The sequence below is a fragment of the Rutilus rutilus genome (genome assembly GCF_951802725.1).
Source record: "Rutilus rutilus genome assembly, chromosome: 18".
Lineage (NCBI taxonomy): Eukaryota > Metazoa > Chordata > Actinopteri > Cypriniformes > Leuciscidae > Rutilus > Rutilus rutilus.
Window position 1 is genome coordinate 17,480,312 of NC_140231.1, and position 18,396 is coordinate 17,498,707.

The following is an 18,396-nucleotide window of genomic DNA, read 5'->3' on the forward strand; positions in this document are numbered from 1 at the left end:
ATTGGATCTCGTCCCAAACTATAAAGTTTTGCTGCTGATCTAATTGTACTGATGCTTATCCATTTCGCTTCGCTGTTTAATTATTTATGAAGGGACCTTAAAACACGTGACACCTTTTTCAAGGATAATTGCGATTTAATGTCAACCGAATAATACAACCTTTATAAACAGAACCCAGTTGAATAGTCTTTCACGTGCACGCGCAGTGTATTATTTATTTATGGAAAATCATAGTTAATGATAAATTGAACGAATTCTACACTAAACCATGTGGTTAGCGGAAGTTATTGCCTATGTGGATGAAAATTATATTTATGGGACAATACATGTATTTTTACTGTAAATAGGCCCACAGTAAAATAATAAATAGGTAGGCTACATTAGGCTATAATTTAGGCTATCACCTTATGTTTCTTATTTTGTTATCTGTTATGTACACACATGCTGCTTTAGCCTATGTCATATTTTATGTTGTTTAGTTCATGTTTTTACGGCATAATTTCAGTGTCGTGTGTGTTGAAGAAGTGTTTTTGTGAGTCAGTGTTCATTTAAATGTCATCATGTAGTCTTTTGTTTTACTACTTAGAAGTGCTCAGGTTGTATTAGGCTATATCAGTTGTAGTAATGCGACAGAATGCGTTTGTCCCATTCAACTCAAAAGGCAGAGCTGTAAATCAAACAACGCTTTAGATGGCATGGAAAATGTCAGTCCGCTCGGTCTTGTGACACTGACCCAACTCACTGCTCTAGGCCTCCCATAAAGTCAGCTGGTTCCTACTAGAGTTATGGGCTGTGGGCCAGCAGCGCAGAGTTCACAGTGACTGCGGAGAGAAAGAAGGAGAGACTACAATCCGCGTAACCTGATCACTGAGAGCGTCGCGCCTCAAAGCCGCGCAATGCTGTTGTAACGGAAAAGAGTCTCGTGTTAAGGAAATGATTAGGCTACAGTGGTCTATTTAAGGAATGCACCTCACACTCACACAGTCACAGCACGACTGAAAAACTGTCCGTTTTGTAAAATTAATTGAAATGAGACGGTATAATAGATTAAGAACACTAACAAGAACAAAATACATGCATGTGATGTGTGGTGTAGCCTATTTGTATGGAAGCAACGGCGTGCTGCATGAAAAACGATTAAAAAAGCAAACAGGAAGCGCTAGTGTTCCTGTTGTCATTGAGAACGTACACGCGACCTTGAATTGAAGGTCATTCCCCGACGCAGCCTACGCTGCATTTCAGCCGAGCTGCGCGCGCGCGCTGGCGCATTCTGTTCCTGTCTGAGTGAAGCTCTTCACACGGAGGAGCTCCTTTACCGCACGATTCCTCACATGCCCTCATTTGAACGGTCCTGTCACCGTTTAGATGGTTTACAACTTTTAAGGAGTGTCATGAGATCTTTCCCGACAGAGGCTTTTGTGTAAATTTGGTTTATTGCTCGACCACAAAAGGTCACACCTCGGTGCTCTGGAATGCTGACAGAGGTCATGACCCCAGAAACAGGTGGGAGCAACTACACACATATAAGAGCCTCAAAAAGACAACAGCTGATACATACTCATACAACCGGTTATTTTAACCATGAGAGGAACTTTTGGTGAGATATTTAATAAACGACCCTTTGTAGTTTTAGTCTATGGTAAAAGGGGTAGCCTATATAGGCCTATGTCATAAAAGGTATGGATATCATTCCTAATATTGGCTAACTGTATGATGCTCTAGTAGCCTATAGGCCTACTAGCTATATACTGTTTTTGATTGCTTACCCATTTCGATTTAAATGCAACACAAAGCATTCTTCATATTTATTTATTTTGTATAGATTAGAGTGCTTTATAATGAATGAACCCCTCAAAAGAAGCGAATGGTGTAATTGCATCACAGTGTAAGCAGGCAGACGCACCGCAGCACCATCTAGCGGTGATGTGATTATTCAGCAGATAAGTGGATTGTGCCAGTCTGCCGACTAGTGACGTCTATGTACAGAGTGTCCTCGCGCACAAGGTCATATGTTTCCGTGCACGAAAGTTGAGACATCCGAGCATGTGGCCCAGTTTAAGCTCCTGTAGTGTAGCAACAAAAGAGATAACAGTGTTCAGTGATGCCAAGATAATCAGCGAGAAATAAAAATGCAAAGAATAACGCAATAAGGAGCGACAACGCGTGGTATTAGGTTGTCAAAATAATTTTGTAATGTTCATTGCGCAATGTAAGGTGATTGAATTATTTAGGATGCCAGAATAAACAGAGAAAAAACTAAATTTCACATGAAAGCTGTGTGTATTCTGATCACCTTAATCACCACATTCATAGAAATTAAAGTGAAATCATGAAATAAATCCATTTTAATGGAATATTGCAGTATCTATTATAAATGATTTATCCATGCTCATCATTTTTTTAATTCATGTGCCCTTGTAATCTTTAATCAAAATATATCCTCCCTCCCTCTTGCATCGACATCTCTTCTCTAATGGTGTGTTTACTGGCGTGAGGGCGGGACAACCTGTCACTAATCATGAGATCGACCAATAGCGATCCAATCAATTCTCAATGGACAAAATCAAGTCCTGCCTTACATTTTTTTCCTTTTCCTTTTTTGTTGTAGTTTCACTTAGATATACATCACAATAAAGATGTAAAGACTATTCCAACTTCTGTTTTATGTCGACTTTAAATGACAGACTTGGACATTTCCTACATTTGTCTGTTTGTTTCTGAGGGTTCAGGAGAGGGACTGATGGTTGATACAGTTCAGTGAAGTTCTGTCTACAAAAGAAGAATGCATAGAATTAAAAATAAAATAAATAAATTCAGAATTACAATTAAAAACATATGTGATTACAGTGAATGGGGATCCTGTCCGAATTAACCGAAAAGATCTGAGTGCAATTTGCTGTGAAGTCTTATTTGAGCACTTCACAGGGTTTTAAGGTAAGCTTTCAGCACAGGATTATGGCAACCTCACCCACTGAGTCGGATTACATTTGTTTCCTTCACAGTTGCTCAAGATGTTTCAGCTGTATTCATAATGCAAGTTTTTGTTTTTGAATTGCAGAGTAATTTTATGTTCTGACCGTATATGATGTTAGGCCTGTTTCATGCACAAAAGCGGTGTGTATTTGCATTTCAGAGGCCTTGTTAAAGTTAGCGATGATAATACATAAGCAAAATAAGCCTATTTTTTCCAGCTGAACTTGATGAAAACAATTTATCTACATGATCGTTTGAAATATAATCTTTTATGCAGTAACACAAACAAATGGTGTAAATGGAAGTGTGCTAGATTAGTATTCTTTTCAGTAAATCTGGCTGTATGATTTTAGCAGAATATATTCTGTTTATGGGGTTTGAAACATTCTGTGTAGATTTGTTAGCATTTATATGGAAAAGTGAGTGTCTTCCCTATGTAAATAAATTATTTGTCAATAAAGTAAATAAAATATTTATAACTCTCTTATGATCACCAAGGCTGCATTTATTTGTCCAAATTACAGTAAAAATACTGTATTATCAAAATACAGTAAAACCAAATATTATGAAATATCATTACAATGTAAAATTGTAATTTATTCCTGTGATGGCAAAGCTGAATTTTCAGCATCATTACTCCAGTCTTCAGTGTCACATGATCCTTCAGAAATCATTCTAATCTGCTGATTTGCTTTGAATAACTATGTATATAGTGTACATAAATGAACTTTTAGCTCATATTTAGACTGTTTTAATTTAATACAGCAATATGACCGTCTGAAAGACTTTGTTGTCACCAAGAATGCACGATTGCAGAGGCCTAAAGTGGCTATTTTAGTCTAAATCTGAAACAAACAAATATAATCTTATTTGTAATGGGTGAGGCTGATGTACCCTCATGCTAAAAGCTTTTCAGATCTTTTCAAGTGTTCTGTGTTGATTTTGGTGTTTGGTGTTTTAAGCTCCCAACGGCGCCTTCCAGGCAGCGAGGGGATGGGTAGGCTTAAGGTTGAGGGTAGGGTTAGCTGCCTCTAAGGAGCCATTGGGGGCTTAAAACACCATCGAGCGTTGATTTTAACCTTAACCCCAATGCTGGACACTCCCAGATGTCTTCTATAAAAGTTCCTGCTCTGCTCCCTCACAGTTCCCCTCTGTTAGAAATCCTTTTTGAGACACATCGAGGGAAAATGGACTGTATATTGCTTTTCTCCATCTCAGCTGTGCTGCTAAATCTCTCTCAAGCTTTTCCTGCTATGGTACGAGCTACACCTTTCAGTTTTGAGCATCTTCAAAATTTACTCACTCACTCTGTATCTTCTCTTTCCACAGATGCTGCCCACTGGTCAAGGTGACTTTCTATTCGACCCTCTTGCGTTCTTGTGACCCACAGAATTGAACATTTTGTATGTCTCTTATCAGACACATTCAGATAAGAGAGATTTATGTGACTCTGTTAATGAGCTGATGATCTGAATCTGAGTAGTGTTAACTAATGACAAATACAACATATCATAAGAGATCCCAAATACCAAGGACCACTGATTTAGATCAATAATTTACAAAAATATTCAAAAGTATGGTTTAATTTTGTCATTCTTTGTTCAGATTTCCAGTCTGAGAAGCACAACGATATGGATATTTCCTCAATGATTCTGGAGGCAAACAAAGGTGATTGTTATTTACTACTTTATTATGACAATATATGTCAGAACTGAATCAACACTGACCTGGCTTTGCATAATTGAATCATTTTCCTGGTTGAATCAATGAATCATTATATAATGATTCATTTAAAAGAACTTTATCATTTTGACTATATGTTAATATTAATTAAAATGTTAACTATAAGCTACATATTTTCATGTCATTTTTACAGTTAAAATACATGTATGTCTTTTAAAATATAATAAATCATTACATTACATCATTACATCATTTTCTCTTTGAGAGTTCCTTAGTTAAATGAGTGAAATGATCTGACTCTTATTGTTTTGTTTTGATTCAGAGATCAGTGACATGCTTCTGGAGGGAGATATAGCCTTACCCAAAACAAGGAATGCCATGAAATGCTTGAATGACTACTGCAAATGGCCAAAATCCCCATCTAAAATGGTTGAAGTGCCATACACCATTGCTAAAGACTACTGTGAGTGATTAGAAAAAATCCTTGTATGTTGATCGGCATCAAAATCCAGTGAAGTATATACATATTTACACAATTTCTGGCGATTATGATAGATAACGATGAGAAGGCACTGATTGAAAACGCAATGAAGAGCATCGCTGCAAAAACCTGCATCCGTTTTGTGCCACGAACCAATCAAGTGGACTACCTCAGCATTGAGAACCTACTAGGGTGAGCTTGACCACGCCTAAATAATGAATATACTTTATAAAAGTTTGGGGTCAGTTTTATTAAGCAAGAATGAATTGCTCAAAAGTGATAGTAAAGACATTTCTAATGTCATAAAAAAATTCTATTTCAAAATGCTGTTCTTGTGAACTTGTGAAAAATCTCATGGTTTCCACCAAAAATAAGCAGCACAACTGTTTTCAACATTGATAATACTAAGAAATGTTTCTTGAGCAGCAAATTAGCATAACAGAATGATTTCTGAAGGATCATTGTATTTCAGCTTTGCCATCACAAGAAATAAATATTAACTTTTTAATATATTGGGAAATTATTTTAATTTGTGATGATATTTCACAATTGTACTGTATGTTTGATCAAATAATAGAAGCCTTGGTGAGCAGAGACTTCTTTCAAAAACATTACAAAGACCCCAAACTTTCGAACTGTAGTGTACTTTTAAAGAGTTTAACCAGACGTGTATTGTTATGCTGTGACAATTTTAGTGTAAATATATTCCTTTGTTTACAGCTGTTGGTCTACTGTAGGGAGATCTGGAGGGAAACAGCAGGTGTCTCTGTCTGTGGACGGCTGTGTCTCTCACGGGCTCATTGAGCACGAGCTCATCCATTCTCTGGGGTTCCACCACGAGCACACCAGGAGCGACAGGGACCAGTACGTCCGGATCAACTGGGAGAATATTCCACAAGGTTAGAAGATGTGTGCGGATTGAGTAAATCTCAAATACTGTTGAGTAAAAACAATCTTTATTTTTGTGTAATGAAAACCTCAGTAACAATGAACACTCGTTTGCCCTTTGCACAGCATCTGCATACAACTTTGAGAAGAAGGACACAAATAATCTGAATACCCCTTATGACTACAACTCAATCATGCATTATGGAAGGTAAAACTTCACCCATATTACTTTTGAAATCATGCTTCAGGACAGATATATAAAGTACATTCTCATGGGAATTCACTCTCACCCTCCATTTGCAGGACAGCCTTCGCCATACAGTATGGGAAGGAAACCATCAGTCCTATTCCTAACCCTTCAGTGCAGATCGGACAGAGGCTGGAAATATCTAACATTGACATTCAGAAGATCAACAAGCTCTATGAGTGTGGTGAGTACATTACACGCATGTACAGTGGTCTCATTTAGTATTTTAGACTGTAATGACTGCACAAAGTTACTATGATGCAGATGGAATAAGGGTCAAATGTTTTTTTGTTTTGTTTTTCACCTGCAGGTCTTTAAAGTAAAGACTCAAACCCCAGTGAAATACTGACAGTGACTAAATCAAAGGATTACGGCACAGTGTAAGCGAAGTACATCTTTTCCTTCCTCCTTTGTCTGTAACTTGACCACATAAATGTAATGGACTGACTGCAGTGTTGAATTGCAATAAACCTTGTTACGAATGACTCCTGATGTGGTTTCGTGTTAGTTCCTAGCAGGGTTGAACTCCTCGAGATTAGTTAAGGCAAAATTCGCACACACACCACACTCATGAGTAGTCTCTATGAAAGCCTGTTTCTGCCTCAGAGTAAAAAAGCCACAATTAAAAGAAGTTAACTTCCAAATGTGAGATGTAAGGTTGCGTTATGAGAAATAAATGTGCAATTACAAGAGAAAGTAGCAAATGTGAGATTTAAAGTCACAAGTATGAGATATATGGCAAAATAAAGGGACAATTGTGTGACATTCAAAGTCGCAATTATGAAAATTAAAGTCGCAATTACAAGACAAAGTATCAACTGTGAGGCTAAAAGTAACAATTATGAGAAAAAAGTTATGATAAATTGTCACATTGTGAGATATTAAGATTGGCAATTGGCAATAAAGTTGCAATTATGATAAATAAACTTGTAGCTGTGAGACAAAGTCGCAATTATGAGAAATAAAGTTGCAATTAAGACAAAGTAGCAACTGTGGGATTTAGTCAATTACGAGATATATGAAAAATGTGAGGTATGAAATTGCAATTAAGGGAAATAAAATGATAAAAAAGTCACATTGTGTAAGATATAAAGTGTCAATTGTAAGACATAAAGTCGCAGTTCTGAGAAATAAAGCTGCAGTTACAAGGAAAAGTAGCAATTGTGGGAGTTAGTCATAATTACAAGATATATGACAAGATGTATTTAAGAAATGAAGTCACAATTATGAGAAATAAAGCCACAATTACAAAGTAGAAAAACTAGCGACTGTAAGAATAAAAGACAATTATGAGAAAGTCACATTGTGAGATATAAAGTGCCGTGTGTAATTTTTTTTACTTGAGACAGAAACAGGCTACTGTAGCTTAATGTTATTTACCAGTGATTGAACAAGATTACAATTTGATGAACTCGAGCTGTAAGCCTCAACTGAGTTGGATTAGTAACATTAGTATCAAGATGTCATTCCTTTATTATTATGACGTTAGGAAAGGAGCGAAAGGCACACAGAATAAAACATTCATTGACAGTCAGCGCATCCATAAACAAACGAGTCAGTCATGTCCAGTAGATGGCACTAAGAGTCTGATCACGATGGCCTTCCTGCACAGAATGACTAATGCTTATCAGGCCTCTATCAGGTTACCCAATAAAAGCTGGTATCACTTTATTTTACAGTGTCCTTGTTACATATGTTAAATGTACTTACCGTAGTAATAACAGTAAATTATGCATAATTACATGCAATTAACCCTCAACCAACCCCTAATCCTACCCTAACCCTATAGTAATGTGTTGCTTAATATTACTCAGTACTTAAATATATAATTACACTGTAACAATGACACCTTAAAATATAGTGTAACCTAAAAGCTGTTACTCATGCTAAGACTTGACAAGACCGGATTCTTCTTCCCCTCTTCTCATTTTAGGCACGTGGACAGTTTCTTTTTTTGTCCCAGTAAAATCTGAGAATAATGCCAGATGCCTTCACAGTGGAACACAGCATATCCTAAAGCTAGCAGTTGCAAAACTTTATTCCAAAGAGGAGGACTGAGGCTTTTTTGAGGAACTGCAAACCCCATAAATACCTGGAAACTCACAGCTTTGGTGTGGGAGGGTCTTTCTGGTCAATGTCTCCATTTGGCGCTTTATTCTCTGGTTCATTTGGACTGGTTTGAGGGGTCTTGGGTTTCTGTTGATCCCTTCTCAAGTGTCTCCTTTGACGTCTCCTTTTGGGCCTGTCTTTTGAAGCTGGGTTCGTTTCTGGTACATCCAGCAGGGGGTCCAGGTGGATCTTCCCACTCACTGCATCTGAGGACTCGTCAATGTACGCAAGATTTTCCCCAAAGTAATCCAATGGTTGAGAGAGGACGGGATCTTTGGGTATGGCATGGAGCTTTTCCTCTTTCTCTAAATCTTTTCCGTCCCCGCCGCTGCCACTGCCACCGCCGCCGCCCTCTCCCACTGGGACCCGTTCTGTCTGGGTCACCTCCGACTGTGACTCGGAGCTGCCTTCCGACTCATCCGATGAACCAGAGTAGGAGCCAGATTCAGATTTGTTCTCCTCTCTCCCGTCCTCTCCGGCTTCACCCTGACTGCCGCTGCGTCTGTGGCGCCTGTGACGCCGCTTTCGCCTGCTGCGCTTGAAAGGATCTTCGAGTTTTCCGGGCACACGGAAATCCACAGACATGTTCTGGATGTTCTGAGTCCAGTCTGAGGCGTGTGCTCTCAACTCCTCCATCTTAGAGCAGAAAGTAGGGCAGGAGAAATGGAAAGGCTTGAGAGTTATGGAGAGATTTGTATGTCACCAGGAGCAGAGTGATTGAAATTTGATACAGATTTTAGGTTAATAGGAGTTGTGGAGATGAATTACGGGTGTGAGGGAAAATGGAATGGAGGTTATCGTGAAGATAGAAGGGATGGGAATTGAGAGAGAAATTAATAACCCCATTTGAGTTGCAGTGCTGAGTTTGACCAGGGAGTCTGACCAGACACTACTTTAAACTGCACAAGACATTTGGTTGTAAATTTTTTATTTGACATCATGATTTAATCATAGGCTTACCTCAGCTCGGGTTTTTTTGGTAAGAACCAGAATCCAGTTCCCGATCATGGAAAGAATGGACACAAAGTAGGCCAAACCAAACAAAACCCAGAACCACACCAGAGGCTTGTACCAATGATGTTCACCTGCTTCACCATCACCTGATGGACAAAAAATGTAAAAAAATACATAAAGAGCAAGTCATTTATTCAAATTAAAGGGATTGTTCGCCCCAAAAATGTCATTTCTATAATCATGTCATCACCTTCATGCAGTTCCAAACCTGTTTGACTTTGGTTCTTCTGTGGAACACAAAAGAAAATATTTTGAGGAGGATTTCAACTGTTTTTATCCATATTATGAAAATCAATGGGACCCAAAACTTTCAAGCTCCAAGATTGACATAAAAGTAAAGTGTGTGGTCAAGTGATGAACAAGAACCATTAAGTTTTGACAGTAGGTGAAGTTTGAGGTTTGTGTCGCCATATTTGAGATTTTTATTTGAGATTGAATAAAAGGTTATTGTGATCTGTTCATCAATTATCATATGGCTTCGAGCGGAATGTACCAGTCAAATTGTATGGATTAATTTAACGCTACCTTTGTGTCCTTTTTTGGATCTTGAATGTTTTGGGTCATACTGACTTTCATACTAAAGTCAAGCTGAAATATTCTTTGAAATATCTTATTTTGTGTTCTGCATAAGAAAGTCATGCAGGTTTGGAATGCCATAAGGTTGAGTAAATGATAACAGAATTTTCATTTTGGATGAAATATCCTTTTGTTTCTTGTTAAATATAGGTAAGATGTTTAGCATTGCAAGTCACTTTGTAGTTTCAGTTCAGCCATTTGAAAACCAAACTAAACTGGCCTGTTATTTGAACCATTAAACGTACAGTATGGAATTTTCCGCTGCTAGGGGTCGCTAGCCTCTTTACAATAACAAAGGCGTAGTTTGATGACGCAACATTTGCTAAGAATTATGGATCTTGTCGTCAACGTCAAGCCGACCGATCTAATAATGTTTATGGATGACTGAATACATCAATGTTTTTATCATGACTGTGATATGAAGCAGGTCGGGATTGCTAAGAGACAGCTATCAGCTCCACACACGACGCGAGTCCCGCGGATATAAAAGGAATATGGACATTTTATTCTACCGAACTACACGCAAGTGCAGAATTACTACTCACAGGTCAGTTTATTAGACAAATTAAACTTGAGAGGTAACGCAGCGCTGTTTCACTTGGTCTAACATTACACTAGCACACTAACTAAACTGCATTTGAATGTGTTGAAATGTGTTAGTTTGTCTGTATGAGACTAGCAGTAAGCTAGATCAACATTAGAATAACATACAGATCATATTCTAACATTTTATCATTGTTGAACTATATAACATTGATTAGTTTTATGTAAATGTCCTCACCTGTTTAATAAAGTACATGTAGGAGTGGTCGAAGTCTCGGACGTGGAGCTCTAGGCATCTCGAAAACACCGCGCTGATATTGATTCTCGTTTTAGTTCTCCTTTTTTTATACAAAGTCTGCTTGCCATGGTCCATAATGTTTGAACGAAACAACAACAGCGTGCAAATAGACATTGCGAACTACACAGTTGTCTGCGTCTGTCGCTTTGGTTACTATCAGAGGGCTCTTGTTGCTATGGCAGTACGAGCGGAAACCAGGGACAACGCGGGTATGACGCCATTGACGGCGACAAAACTAGGGTTGGGCAACGATTAATCGTGATTAATCGCATCCATAATAAAAGTTTGTGTTTACATAATATATGTGTGTGTACTGTGTATAATTATTTAGTCTATATAAATACACACATACTGTATGTATGTGTATATTTAAGAACATTTTGGTATTTATATATAAAATATTCATATATAATATAAATTATGTATAAATATATCTACAGTATATACATGCAAATTTTTCTTAAATATACACATACATATGTGTGTATTTATATATACAAAATAATTATACGCAGTACACACACATCTATTATGTAAACACAAACTTTTATTTCGGATGCGATTAATCACGATTAATCGTTGCCCAACCCTAGACAAAACGGAAATAAAGAAACGGGACGTGTCTTCGAATTAAATTACAAATTTCTCCTGGTTTGAAATTTGTTGGAAACAGTCGGGATAATGTAAGTACACAACTAAAAAAAATATATAACATAGATATAGTGATTTTTGCTATTTTTAAAGCAAAAAAGTTACATATTGTGCCTTTAATATAAAAGATCAACCCATTAAACGCCCATCACAGGATGATTGCAGTGGTTTGTGTTTTAATATCGCGTTTCATGGAAAAATTAGGTTTTCACTGAGGGTTAACATCTTGAGCAAGAATTCAAGAGACAAGACAGATGCTTACAGGTGTAAATCTCAAAATGAAATGCAAACTACTTCTTAAACTGTTGCTAAGCATCAAGTGAGGAAACATTACATGGGAAACAAGTGAGGAAACAGGATTTCATCCAGTGGTACCTGCAACATAGTCTCCAAAGCCCACAGTTGTGAGGGTGATGACCACAAAGTAGGCTGATTCTAGCAGAGTCCAATTTTCAACCTTCTGGAAGACTAAAATTGGCACAAAGACGAAGAGAACGCAGCCCAGCAGGATGGAGAGCACAGCGGTGATGACGCGCACAATGGTTGGGCTCACCTTCCACTTCTGAATGGAGAAGATAAGGAAGACTGAAGAAAAAATTCATAATAAGCTTGAAATGAACAATTGCGACAAAGACCCAGGAATGTGTATGGAAGCCTATATATATATAAAGATAATTTCTTAAATAATAATAATTTGGGGGAAAAAAGACTTTATATCTGATTTTATTTTATAAGAAACTTTAACTTTATCTCAGAATTACCTGTTTTATTTTTTACTCTGAAGTGGAAATGGACTTCCATACATGTTTGTCATATTGGCTGAAAAATAGACATCCAATTTCTAGATGCTTTTAAACTAAATCAATTATTTGTCTCCATGCTATGTCTCCCAGGTCATTCAGTGAACTCTTTCTCTTTAAATGTTAACAGTTGTCCTGTGAGGTTATGTTTGTATTAATCATCATTTACCCATAAAAGAGCTTCAACTTTAGCAATGGCGTTCCTCAGTGATGTCCCCAGATGGTCTCCAGCGGCACCCAACAGAAATCCAAACAAGGGAATGCCCACCAGTGTATACCAGATACAGAAGAACTGACCCCACGTTGTCTTTGGAGAGATGTTCCCATAACCTGGACCACAGACAAACACTTGCTGTGATCTGATGGCAGATATATTTAAACATTTCACAGTGCCAATGATCCCCAGAATGTAGAGTCCAGCCAGTGATGTGGCAATCCCATACCGATGGTGGTGATAATGGTGCCACAGAAGAAGAAAGCGCTGGCCAGATCCCAACTGGTGCTGAATGTGGCATTGGTTGAATTGTTGGGGTCGATTCCAACACTGATAGCCATTGCCACCGTCTATATAGAAACAATGAAGGAAAACAGAGATTAGACATTAAAATTGGATAATGTCCTATTGTTTTAACTTAATGGTACATGATACAAGCCAGTGTTGCATATAACAATTTTCTTAAAGTTAATATTTACTTCTAGGGCTGTTCGATAATAATATAATGAAAATAACCAACAATTTCATTATCAAATAAACGGGTCTGTGTGTTGTGCACGGAGAACCCTGCCAGTGATGTCATTTTACAGTAATGAAACGTATTTCTGTGGAAACTTCTGCTCTGGGAAACATGCACGAGCCCAAGTTGTCAAAAGCAAGTTGAAATGAAACTATGAAACTCTTCAAAGAGGCTCTTTGCATGTCAGTTGCCCTGTCAGGTTTGTGTGTTTTATACTTGAGTGCTTAATCTACACATAATATATTTATATGTAAATTCATGCAAGCTTTGGCTATTACGCTTGTCCTGACAATCTCAGGCAAAGTGAAATGATGTTGACTAATAACGTTGCAATAAAAAAATATCAAAATCAAATGGATTTAAATTGACAATATTGCCAGTTGTTTATATTTTTATAATGTAATGTTTATATTTTTAAGCTTTTTTGTGCATATAATGTACAGCATTCATCAGTATTTCAGTCACACTTTAGATTAGAGTCCAATTCTCACTATTAACAAACTATTAACCACGACTTTTGCCTCAATAAACTCCTGATTGCTTATTAATAGTTAGTAAGGTAGTTGTTAAGTTTATGTATTGGGTAGGATTAAAGGATGTAGAATATGATCATGCAGAATAAGGCATTAATATGTGCTTTATAAGCACTAATAAACAGCCAATATGCTAGTAATATGCATGCTAATAATCAACTAGTTAGTGAGAATTGGACCTTAAGCTAAAGTGTTACCTGTATTTGTTTTCATAGACCTCAATTTGAACATTGTTTGGAGGATAGGATAGGAAACATTGATAGGTTTTTCAGTATATACAAAATGAAAAATCGGATTAATTGAAGCAATAATTTACCAGATTAATCGATTAAAAAATAAAAGTCAGTTGCAACAATACTTACCCCTATCAGGTGCTCTAGACGGTCAGGATCTACACATGTGTAGTTGCCCAGGAACTCTTGACGGGTGGTTTGCAGCTGGATGTGGTGGCTTTCCTCATTCGGGGCCTCCAGGGCATTGAACACCAAAGCCCCCATCACTAAGTACAGGAGCACCCCAGTGAGGACAAATAAAAGTGTGGTGGAATTCATAGCTGAACGTCTGCGAGAGTCTGTTCGTTTCTTGTCCTTTCCACTTCTGGCGCTTGTCCTCCTGGGGACGAGACTGCAGTGCAAAACCAGCCGAACACATTAAAGAAAGCTGCAATCATTTCACAGTGAAAGCTTAAACATGACAACAAAACAACTGTACAGAGGTTTTTGGTCTAACCCATTAAAGCTGCAATATGGGTGTTGGTCAAAACATTCAACCACAAACCTGTCCTTTTCCTTCTCTCTTTTCCGGCTTGTCCAGCTCCGTCTGTGGCAGTTGCTAAGTATAGAGTCTCTGGATATGTACCCACACGGAAACCCCTCGACCTTGTGATCTGATTGAGGGGACACTGAGGGCAAAAAGACTGCAATTATTTGTTTAATAAATACAGTAAAAACAGTTATATTGTGAAATATTATTATAATTTAAAATTGAAAAAAAATTCTATAGTTCTATAGTTTTCTATGATGGCAAAGCTGAATTTTTCAGCATCATTACTCCAGCCTTCAGTGTCACATGATCCTTCAGAAATCATTCTAATATGCTGATGTAGTGCTAAATAAATATGTATTATTATCATCAATGTTGAAAAAGCTGTGCCGGGGAATTTTTGTGGAAACTCTGATACATTTTGCTCAGGATTCTTTGAAAGAAAGTCAAAAGAACAGCATTTATTTGAAACAGAAATATTTTGTAACATTATAAATGTCTTTACTGTCACTTTTGATCAATTGAATGGATCCTTTCTGAATGAATGGATTCATTTTTTTTTTTTTTTTTAAGCTTACTGACCCCAAACTTTTGAATGGTAGTGTAGATATTGTTTATGTTTATTATATATATATTATAAATGTTCAATTCATGTATGGTTTATAATATATATATATATATATATATATATACAGTGCTATGCATAAGTGAATACACCCATGCTAAAGTTGACTAAAAAGAGGAATAAAAAATCATATTTTGGAAATTGAACTTAATGCCTTAATTAAAAAAATTAGGAAAAATCCAACCTTTAAGGACACCAATTTTCTTTGTGAATGAATAATGCATCGTAAATAAATAAATGTTCTTCCTTAAAATACATGGTGCATAAGTGAGTACACCCCTATGTTAAATTCCCATAGAGGCAGGCAGATTTTTATTTGTAAGTATTTAAAAAAAATTTTTTTTAGGATACTATGCATCCTGATAAAGTTCCCTTGGCCTTTGGAATTAAAATAGCCCCACATCATCACATAGCATTCACCATACCTAGAGATTGGCATGGTTTTATTTCAGTTAGCCTAAAAGCTAGTTTGATTTGCATTGAGAGATGATCTTATGGAAAGTACCCCATGCCAATCTCTAGGTATGGTGAAGGCTATGTGATGATGTGGGGCTATTTTAATTCCAAAGGCCAAGGGAACTTTATCAGGATGCATAGTATCCTAATTTTTTTTTTTTTTTTATACTTAAAAATAAAAATCTGCCTGCCTCTATGGGAATTTAACATAGGGGTGTACTCACTTATGCACCATGTATTTTAAGGAAGAACATTTATTTATTTACGATACATTATTCATTCACAAAGAAAATTGGTGTCCTTAAAGGTTGGATTTTTCCTAATTTTTTAAATTAAGGCATTAAGTTCAATTTCCAAAATATGATTTTTTATTCCTCTTTTTAGTCAACTTTAGCATGGGTGTATTCACTTATGCATTGCACTGTATATATATATATATATATATATATATATATATATTAATATATATTATAAACCATACATGAATTGTAGAAGTCTATTTTTAGGTCCTTTTGCTGATTTAAAGGAAATGACATTGATGGCACGCCATCAACACATAAAACACAAAGCCCTGGTGCCCACTGTGAAGCTGCTCTGAATGCTTGCCTAACTTTACACAAATGTATTTTTGGATTTTGGTGGACGGTTATATTGACAGGAATCACACTGAGGGCCAGGTGGCTCCCGTCATGTCACAGAGGTTGCGCCTTCACAGTCAACAAAACTCACAAAACAAAACACTTCTCTCTTCTGTGTTACTTAAATGAACAACATCAGTCCATTAACCAGCTGTTAGGCAAACCAAACCTGTTAACAGGACAGAGAGGTGAATTTGGGACACAAGGAGAACGATTCACTCTCAGAACGATTCTAAAGATGATTCTTGTCAATACAGAATATGAGCTCAACTATGCTGAATAAAATTACAGAAAGTGAGGGTAAGACGCACTTTAGAGTCTGTTAAGACCGTGTAAGTTGTGGATAAATGATTATGTGAAGGAAAAGTATCATGAATAAGAATTCATATATATATATATATATATATATATATATATATATATATATAAATATATATATATATATGTATATATATACAGTGCTATGCATAAGTGAATACACCCATGCTAAAGTTGACTAAAAAGAGGAATAAAAAAATCATATTTTGGAAATTGAACTTAATGCCTTAATTTAAAAAATTAGGAAAAATCCAACCTTTAAGGACACCAATTTTCTTTGTGAATGAATAATGTATCGTAAATAAATAAATGTTCTTCCTTAAAATACATGGTGCATAAGTGAGTACACCCCTATGTTAAATTCCCATAGAGGCAGGCAGATTTTTATTTTTAAGTATTTTTTTTAATTTTTTTTTAGGATACTATGCATCCTGATAAAGTTCCCTTGGCCTTTGGAATTAAAATAGCCCCACATCATCACATAGCCTTCACCATACCTAGAGATTGGCATGGTTTTATTTCAGTTAGCCTAATAGCTGGTTTGATTTGCATTGAGAGATGATCTTATGGAAAGTACCCCATGCCAATCTCTAGGTATGGTGAAGGCTATGTGATGATGTGGGGCTATTTTAATTCCAAAGGCCAAGGGAACTTTATCAGGATGCATAGTATCCTAAAAAAAAATAAAAAAAATACTTAAAAATAAAAATCTGCCTGCCTCTATGGGAATTTAACATAGGGGTGTACTCACTTATGCACCATGTATTTTAAGGAAGAACATTTATTTATTTACGATACATTATTCATTCACAAAGAAAATTGGTGTCCTTAAAGGTTGGATTTTTCCTAATTTTTTAAATTAAGGCATTAAGTTCAATTTCCAAAATGTGATTTTTTATTCCTCTTTTTAGTCAACTTTAGCATGGGTGTATTCACTTATGCATTGCACTGTATATATATATATGTGTGTATATATATGATATTATATCATATATCATATATATATATACAGTATATATATATATATATATGTGATATTATATATATATATAAGGGCTGTCAGTTTTGAGTTTATATTACAAATTTTTAATTTCAATGAACTAAAAATTTTAAGGCAACCAAGTTACTTACTAAACCAACAATACCAACTATTATTAAACCAACAATAATTTTTTACAATCTATATATGTTTTAATAATTAATCAAATGTATACGTTTATAAAATGTAAAAACACTTGTGACAACCTTCCCCTATCTAAATATAACGAAAAATACAGTTCAAGCTTTCAGTTAATTAAAATCTACCTTCACTATTTAGTTGACTCTCTGAAAGTAATTTTATTGTTCACTATATCTAACAGCTAATGCAAAAATATGGTCTCCCATATTTATATCACTTGTTGTGCGACCAAGTTCTAATATTTTTTATTTTATAGTATCAAGAGATATTTGTAATGGTATCCGCTGTGGGTTATATTGAGGACAGTATTTGTGTTTATGAGTGTACGGCTAACTCCTCATGTGCGTGCAAATGTGTATGTGTGCGTGTGTGAGATCTGAGAAGCTTCAAATGTCAGGAGGCCGAAATGTCTGTGGCAGTTATTGGGTTTAGAGTTTGATATGGAGCGCTGGAGGATCTGCTGACTGCGTAGCTGCAAGCTCACAATAAAAACTGCTCTGGCGAACCAGCAAATATACAGACATTCTGCCAATTAGATCTACTAATTAATCAAGCCAAAGGCAATCTCCCCAGAATATATATCTAATCACCACCCATGCAAGTCGATTCTACAGACTGAATGTAAATTTCCAGTGCACTTACAGTATTGTGTAAATTCACAACTTCCAATTACTGCTATATTTTAGTTGTTGGTAGAAGCATGCATAATTTTGAAATCATTTTCGTGATAACATGATGATTTTATCATGAATATGTCATTTTACATCTTTATAATTAGACAGTCCATTTGGTTTGACTCAGTACACTAAACTTATAACTTAACAGTTCAATTTTCATGCACAATAATTCAAAATGTACCCTTAAGAAATGTATGCAAAACATTGCAT

The 18,396-nt window shown here is 36.2% G+C and overlaps 2 protein-coding genes across 10 annotated transcripts; one reads left to right on the forward strand and one right to left on the reverse strand.

Moving 5' to 3' along the window:
• Window positions 1-1,196: 1,196 nt before the first annotated feature.
• On the forward strand, window positions 1,197-6,756 carry LOC311276769 (hatching enzyme 1.2-like; the record flags this gene model as incomplete). 9 transcript variants are annotated; one of them, XM_084386655.1, is made up of 10 exons in its annotated part: window positions 1,252-1,503; window positions 4,118-4,229; window positions 4,303-4,321; window positions 4,579-4,641; window positions 4,979-5,119; window positions 5,212-5,329; window positions 5,858-6,036; window positions 6,152-6,233; window positions 6,329-6,456; window positions 6,583-6,756. In XM_084386655.1, exons 2-10 carry the CDS (start codon window positions 4,161-4,163, stop codon window positions 6,588-6,590), a joined length of 807 nt encoding a protein of 268 aa, XP_084242781.1. In that variant the 5' UTR covers window positions 1,252-1,503; window positions 4,118-4,160. The 9 variants fall into 9 exon arrangements, with proteins under 9 accessions (XP_084242787.1, XP_084242784.1, XP_084242781.1 ...); XM_084386654.1 differs by lacking the exon at window positions 1,252-1,503 and adding an exon at window positions 2,848-2,934 and having other exon boundaries at window positions 4,080-4,229; XM_084386661.1 differs by lacking the exon at window positions 4,118-4,229 and having other exon boundaries at window positions 1,197-1,503; window positions 4,303-4,376.
• Window positions 6,752-14,425, reverse strand: kcnk4b (potassium channel, subfamily K, member 4b). The gene is made up of 7 exons (XM_084386652.1): window positions 14,308-14,425; window positions 13,893-14,154; window positions 12,707-12,827; window positions 12,433-12,593; window positions 11,839-12,025; window positions 9,342-9,481; window positions 6,752-9,017 (listed from the first exon to the last, which is right to left on the reverse strand). Exons 2-7 carry the CDS (start codon window positions 14,079-14,081, stop codon window positions 8,373-8,375), a joined length of 1,443 nt encoding a protein of 480 aa, XP_084242778.1. The 5' UTR covers window positions 14,082-14,154; window positions 14,308-14,425; the 3' UTR covers window positions 6,752-8,372.
• Between the last annotated feature and the right edge of the window lie 3,971 nt (window positions 14,426-18,396).